This window comes from Primulina huaijiensis, chromosome 16, assembly GCF_012295235.1.
Source record: "Primulina huaijiensis isolate GDHJ02 chromosome 16, ASM1229523v2, whole genome shotgun sequence".
Taxonomy (NCBI): Eukaryota; Viridiplantae; Streptophyta; class Magnoliopsida; order Lamiales; family Gesneriaceae; genus Primulina; species Primulina huaijiensis.
The window spans coordinates 12846548-12854211 of record NC_133321.1 but is presented as its reverse complement, the minus strand read 5'-3'; the positions used below and the strand labels follow the sequence as shown (position 1 = coordinate 12854211).

Below are 7664 nucleotides of genomic sequence, written 5' to 3'. Positions count from 1 at the left end.
TATGCGAGTTGGGTCGGTTTCACAAAATTGACCTGACGGTCTCATAAAAATTTTTGTATTATAATTTCGATCTTCTACGTTATTAAAGTTTGATCTTAACTATTCATCTTTTAAATTAATTTTTTTTATCACTTAGTGTTTAATTTTGCTATTTTCGACTTGCTTAAAATTTATATTAATAAATATTTAAAAATTTTACGATCTACAAAGTGCCAAGAGCATCAATTAAATATTTAAAAGGGTTATTAAATTGACACATTTTAGAATCGTGATAAATCAAATCTAAAAAGAAAAGACCAAATTCTATGTGGGCCTCAAATTCTATGAAGAAAAACCCATATTTTCATGCTCTAAGCCCAAATTACAAACGTCAGTAAAGATCATCAAACTAAGCCCGATAATTCTTCGTGGGTCCCTCTCATCTCTCCATCATCATCTTATCTAGCTCACTAGCGTTTCACCAAAATCGGGAATCACAGCAAAATCTCTCCTCCGTAATTTTTCTGTGTCGAGGTGTGAAAATCTTGAGCAAAAATGGCAACTTTGTCACAGCAATTTGCAGGTCTGAAGTGCCCACCATTAGCGACCACCAGGAACAGCAAACTGTCCAATTTCAAGAACCATTGCCCGAACAGAAAGGGAAGCGTGATATCGGCAGCTGCCGTGGCTGTATCCAATGCGCAGACAAGGGAGAGGATGAAGCTCAAGGAAATGTTTGAAGATGCATATGAGAGATGCAGGACAAGCCCCATGGAAGGTGTGGCTTTCACCATTGAAGATTTTCATGTTGCTCTGGAAAAGTATGACTTCAATTCCGAAGTCGGGACAAAGGTGAGACTTTCTTTTCTTCCTTTTTTTACATGTTAACGTTTGTGGGTTTGTGGAGTTGGGATGTATTCTTTTGTTTTGTTCAGTGGGATATGGGCCGCAATGAGACATTGTATGTGAAATTTGATTGCAATTTTCCGTCTTTGTTTGCATCTAATTATTGTAAATTTGGGTTTTCTCATGTCTAATGTTCCCGTGAAATATCTGTGGTTGTTGGGAATATTTGTTAGCAATGTGTATATGCTTTCTTCTGTTTGTGGAGTGTGGACGGGTTCTGAGTGAAATGCTGTTAATGGCATGATGGGGTTGGCTACAATCTTTTATTCTTGTGGGGCTTCGTGCTGTGGATTGTTATTGGTTATTTATATGCATTTTATGTTTGTTGGATGTGCTTTTGGTATTCAAGGACAATTACTTGCCATGAAACAAAGATTAAACCATGGCAAACAATAGACAAGCGGATGAAACTGTTCTATGATCGATGCTTGTGGTTGAATAAGGCTTTGTGTGTTAAATGGAACAGACTTTCTTTTAACATGTACATGATGCATAGCTAATCTCCTAGAGAGTTAAAGAGGAAGGAATTGCAGAATCCAAGAAAAGAATGAGAATGGGTTTATAATTCAGACTCAGAAAAATGTTCAAATACAACTGTTTGCCTCTTTTCTCCCCTTTTCCCCACTTTAATATTCTACAATGCTAGTTGAACTAACTAGTTACTATTTTATACAACTAACTATCTATCTTTCAACTGAATTACGAAATCTTCCCATTTTGCTCTCCTACCATGTTGGTGCTCATGTACAGATGACACAACCAACCTACATGGATTTAATGCCTTTATTCCTCTCTGTCTTTTGATTAATTCTATGATGAATAGTTACAAACTCACCCCACTCGAGTCTGGGGGAAATGAGGAAAAAANCATCTTGCATCATTGTTCTGGTTTTTTGCTAAGAATTAACGATGAGTCTAGAAAATATTCATCTGCAAGAAATCCAACGAGAAATTTTAGGCATTATTGTTGTTGTTGTATTTGGGATAAATTATGGTCGTTGGATTAAAACATTTATATGATAGTTGGATTAAAACATTTAGATGATATTTTATATTGATTTTTAGTTAATTTATGTGATATTTTATTACTACATTCGATCTAATAACGATCTCATACAAAAAATATATTTAGAGAATGATTCATCAATTGATCAATTATATAACACCATAAAAAATGAAAGCAAGTTGTGATTTGAATTGTATTAGGATTATTGTTTCTAGTCACACAAATTGTAGCTCTTTGGCTCGACCCACTCTACCCAATTAGGGTTGAGTGGGTCGCGCCACACATATATTGTGTGGCGCAACCCACTCAACCCAAAATGTGTGTGGCGCGACCCACTCAACCCAATATTTGTGTGGCGCGACCCACTCTACCCAAAATTGGGTTGAGTCTCGCCACACAATATACTCAATTTTTTGGTAGAGTAGTTTAATTTGAGTCGAGTCTTACATGTTATGAGTTTTTTAGGTTCTATTATTATGAAATTTGTTAAATATTTTATTGGAATTAAAAAATTTGTTAAGAATTTTAGTCGAGCATAAATTCAACCCGATAAAAGATACATTCGTCTAATATTGTTATGATTTTTTTAACCAACACACTTAAATTATAATACATAACTCATACTAAAATGTTTACACAATTAAATTTTTTTTATATATTTACGTTCTAATCATGTATAGAATGACTTATGTATTATGAAATGATCAAAATTCAAAATCTCTCTACCACTCGACCCAAACTCGTCCCAAACTCGACCCAAACCCTAAACCCTAAACAAAACCCTAAATCAAACCCCAAATACCACCACTCGACCCACTCGACCCAACAATTTACCATCCACTTGATCCAAACTTAAAATTTAAAGCACAATCTTGTCCACTCCACCCACTCACCACCCCCTCGACCCAAAATTAAAAATTCAACTCAAACACATTACATATTAATAAAATCACACTCCACTATCCAGACCTAGCACATACGATCATACTCGACTCACACTCCATCCACCTTCTCGACCTACACAATAATAAACATGTTCCTCGACTGTAAATACTCACACTAACTCCACTCACAAAAATTCAAAAAAAAAAAATTCAGAACTAAACTGAAACAAATATAGCAATACAGAGCATTCGAGTATATACTAACTTGTCTACAAATCTTCAGATTTTCAAATGATTTTTGATTATTTTGTCGTGAAGAACACAGAAATAACGGGAATAAATGAAAACTCAAATCGGAGAGAGATATATCAATTAAAAAAATATTTTTAAAAAAAGTAAAATCTAACTAACTAATTAATGACCTAATAAATTAACTCACCTAACTAACAGCAGTCAACTCCCTTTTTTCGATTTAAAAAAGTCAAAATCCCTTTTATTTAATTAAATTTAAAATGAGTCGTATATTTTTTATTGTCCCCTCGAGTCTGTTGCTTTGAACACCATTGAATTCACTTGTCTGGCATGGTTCTTCCATGCACGCACGAAGTTAACTTCCTCCGCCCAATATTCTTCTTTCCTGCTAATTTTTCAAAGCCCAATTTATTTGGGTCCCTAGCAACTCTTTTTTTCGCTGTCATGGGTTTCCTACTTCCTTCCATTTTGGTTTGTGGTGAGTTGCTGCGGCGAGATGTTGATATTGGTTTCTGTATTGTTCCATTTTTTCGTCAAACATTTGCAGACCAATTGTAAAATCTTTCGCCGAATTGGAGAAGAATGCAATACTAGTGTTTTGTTTCTCGATTAACACAGCTTGATTCTCCTGTAGGACTGTGACTTTCGCAAGAATTTCCTCCAATATATCTACTTCCATTTCTGCCGCCATTATCGACTCTCCGAGACTTCAATGAGAGCACCAAATGATGCATAGCTAATTCGAGAAAGCTAATCTCCTAGAGAGTTAAAGAGGAAGGGATAGAAGAATCCAAAAAAAGAAAATGAGAATGTAATTAGAATTAAATTCAGAAAAATGTTTAGATACAACTGCCTGCCTCTTCTCTCTTTTCCCTACTTTTATATTCTACAAAGCTAGTTGAAGTAACTAACTTGTAACTATTGTATGCAACTAATTATCTATTATTTCAACTGAATTACAAAGTCTTCCAATTTTCTTGGTAGTTTTTGCCCTCCTTTTCCTCACCTCTGCAAGCATTATCTTTAGCCGTATCAGTACAGCAAAGTAGATGTAAATCCACCACCTTTAATTGAATGTGTATGTTAATCCACTAAATTTAATTGAGTACTTACTGATTGAGCTCAACTATTCTTATATTGTACAGCTGATTGGAGAATCTCACTTGGAATTTGTGGAAAAAAGGGGTGAAGAATGACATGATTTTGTTTAAGTCTGAGATTTAATAAAACTAAGGATGATTTAGTTTAAAGTCTGAGATTTAGTAAAACTCAGATCTCTAACTGCTTCCTAATCGGATTGCGTAGAAGCCATTTTTTATTCTTGTGTATGTGTTTGTGTTTGTGTTTGCTTATGTTGAGTTGAGTCATCAGCAATTTATACCCGAATACAAAGTTAGATGTGACTGCGAGCAAAATGGCCGGGCTGGAGGCAACAATAATATCTGGAATATAGATTTGTTATGCTAGCGGTCTTAAAGAAAATTTTAATCTTTGGTGAGTCTAGCTTTATCTAAATTGATAAAAAGGGTCATTCAAAGAGGCCGCACATCTTCAATTAGGATGAACATGTAACAGTTTGATTTGTTGGATGCATAACCCTAGACTCTCTGGAAAGAGGGGTTGTTTATGTTTAATTTGTTGACTCTTAAATCACTGCCACCCATTATCAAAAGAACTATATGTTTTTTAATATAGAAGGAAAATGAATTGATAATGTTGTAATTTGGTTGCATTTTATTTGTTTCAGGTGAAAGGAATAGTTTACAATACGGATGCAAATGGAGCATTAGTTGACATTACTTCAAAATCATCAGCTTTCTTGCCTTTAAGAGAGGCATCCATTCATAGTATTAAACACGTGGCAGAGGCTGGCATTGTTCCGGGTTTACGTGAAGAATTTGTAATTGTTGGAGAAAATCCATCTGATGATAGTTTGATCTTAAGCCTGCGGTCGATTCAATGTGACCTTGCTTGGGAACGGTGTCGACAACTGCAAGCTGAAGATGTTGTTATCAAGGGTAAGGTATGTCTTCACAAAGAATAAACGTCAAACGATGCCGTTTGAGTGACGTCGGGCATATCATGATAATGTGTTTGCATCCATTTTAACACCACGGGAGTTCCTCATCTAAAGTGCTTTGTTCGAAAAAAGTTATTCAACTAAGATTTTCCTTGTGATCACATGCAGGTTGTTGGAGCAAACAAAGGTGGAATGATGGTGGCATTGGCGGAGGGCATTAGTGGTTTTGTTCCTTTTTCACAAATCTCAACAGTTTGTTCTTCACTCTGGCTTGCTCATAAATCTTCATGCATGCTTAACTATTACAGATTTTTTTCATAGTTCTTTAGATTTTAATTTAATGTTTTAGTGAGATGAATAATTAGATGTTCCAAAAACATGCTTATGAAGCGTTATGCATCCAGTTGTCCCAAAATATCTAGTTCTTCTGAGGTGGACCAACCATCATTTCATGTTTTAAAAATCTTCGGCTCTCCCCCCACATGGAATCTAGAGAATGGGGAATAAATTCCCTGAAATATTATCGAAATTGTAGTCACTGGGTTTGTGCAACAAAGCTTAAAAATAACCATCTTAATGAATATGATAGAGGCAATTTTTTGAGGATTCTAACTTTTGTAAGCTTGCTCTGGTGTTACGTTAGTAACCACTTGTCCCAAAAATTTTAGATGAGGTAAATGAACAGGTTTGTACTTTATACATACTGTATTGTTAACTAAACATTTACTATGCATCTTTATGAATTTTTCCAGAAATCATCTGCAGAGGATCTTCTTGGGAAAGAACTTCCTCTTAAATTCGTGGAGGTCGACGAGGAGCAGTCCAGGTTAGTCCTCAGTAACCGCAAGGCAATGGCTGATAGTCAGGCCCAACTTGGAATCGGATCCGTGGTAATTGGAACTGTTCAAAGCTTGAAACCTTATGGTGCATTCATTGACGTTGGTGGAATCAATGGCCTTTTGCACGTAAGCCAAATTAGCCACGATCGTGTCTCAGATATCGCTACAGTTCTGCAGCCTGGTGACTCTTTGAAAGTGCGTTTCTTTGCAATTTTCTGTTTCTGTTTAATGCCTCCAAAGCATTTTATGCTAATGTGTTCAAACTTGCTGTAGGTCATGATACTGAGTCATGACCGCGAGAGAGGCCGAGTGAGCCTTTCGACCAAAAAATTAGAGCCTACTCCAGGCGACATGATACGGAATCCCAAGCTGGTCTTTGAGAAGGTAATGTTTGATTTATTTGGCTATCTTGTTGGAAATTGTTTCTCATAATATGTTTCAAGAAAATGGATTGGAGAATGTGTTTTCTTTATTTTATGAAGGATATATTTTTCTAAGGTTTGCCACATATTATAAAAATGTGTTGGATAATCTAATTTTTTTATTAGTTTGCGTGATATTATTATCTCGAAGACTAAAGAATTTTGAATTAGAATAGGTTTACAATTCTTTTGGGGGTGATGAAAATTTTAAATAAAATAAAGATCGTATTGGGATGCATAAAAGTTGGATGTCTTTTGTAGAGAATTTGAATATAACGTGGTCATGTTTGGATTTATCTCCAGAAAACGAAATCATTCTGCTTGTGTAATTTTTCGCGATAGCCCAACCCAGCTTGCTTCTTTTCCATCTGCGATTTACAGAAACTGCATCTTTTTGATACGTCTTTAGTCACGTTACATTGCTATATGGGATTGCAACTCCTTATGGCGTTTGTATGAAAAGTTCTTTGATTTGGTATGCCAGGCAGAAGAGATGGCTCAGACATTCCGGCAAAGAATTGCTCAAGCAGAAGCCATGGCTCGTGCGGACATGCTGAGATTTCAACCTGAGGTATTTCTATACTACATATATGCTAAATTGAGCAACTTTTTTCTGCATTCGTTACGAGGCTCTTTTTTCCTCGCTAAATAAGCCTAAGAAACGACGCCTGCCTGCACTTTTTACTTGCAGAGCGGATTAACGTTGAGCTCAGAAGGAATATTAGGCCCTCTGACTTCTGATCTCCCAGCGGAAGGTTTAGATTTAAGTGATATCCCCCCTGCTGAAGATTGAATCAATAATTGACTGTTTGTTGCATATCTATTTTAACGTAGAACGTGTGATATCTTTGTCCCGCATCTTAAAAATCAAAGATTTAAAATGAGTTTATAATGACTTACAATGAACTTTTATAGCAACTTTAATCATTTTCGTAAAGCGAATACGAATACGAAGTAGTTGTTACAGGGGTTCGTTGTGCAATCACGCAGGCGTCGGTCCGGGCTCGGAGCGTGACAGAACGTTTCTCAATATCTCTTGTTCAATTTCATATATGCTTTTGCTTTTTCGAGTTTAAACTTTTAGAAAACCAAAACAACACCAATTAATGTTTGCATTCCATGTCGACTTTTGAATCTGCAGACAACCAAAACAAGGCCAATTGTTCTGTCTTCAGGTTAAATGACAGCCATTGTTAGAACTTTGGGCCCAAATAAATATATACGAGTGATTGATCTAACACACTTGTTAATACATTTTTAAGTTCTAACAATAAATATATGTTAAAACTTAAAATAAAATACATATTTTTTAAGATAATCAAAACTTGACCAGAATGCATCAATTTTCAACGTCGT

The 7664-nt window shown here is 35.6% G+C and overlaps 1 protein-coding gene across 1 annotated transcript; it reads left to right on the top strand.

Annotated features, from left to right (window-relative positions):
* The first annotated feature begins 433 nt into the window (after positions 1-433).
* On the top strand, positions 434-7226 carry LOC140961795 (small ribosomal subunit protein bS1c). The gene is made up of 7 exons (XM_073420495.1): positions 434-831; positions 4775-5050; positions 5216-5299; positions 5800-6081; positions 6160-6270; positions 6793-6879; positions 7000-7226. The coding sequence occupies exons 1-7, from the start codon at positions 535-537 to the stop codon at positions 7099-7101; spliced, it is 1239 nt and encodes a 412-aa protein (XP_073276596.1). The 5' UTR covers positions 434-534; the 3' UTR covers positions 7102-7226.
* The last annotated feature ends 438 nt before the right edge of the window (positions 7227-7664 follow it).

What these genes read in the sequence shown, in the direction of transcription:
- LOC140961795 (XM_073420495.1), top strand. Translation starts at nt 535, where the DNA reads ATGGCAACTTTGTCACAGCAATTTGCAGGTCTGAAGTGCCCACCATTA. An exon ending in ATGTTGTTATCAAGGGTAAG is followed by an intron (nt 5,051 to 5,215) that starts GTATGTCTTCAC and finishes GATCACATGCAG; the next exon opens with GTTGTTGGAGCAAACAAAGG. An exon ending in AGCCTGGTGACTCTTTGAAA is followed by an intron (nt 6,082 to 6,159) that starts GTGCGTTTCTTT and finishes AACTTGCTGTAG; the next exon opens with GTCATGATACTGAGTCATGA.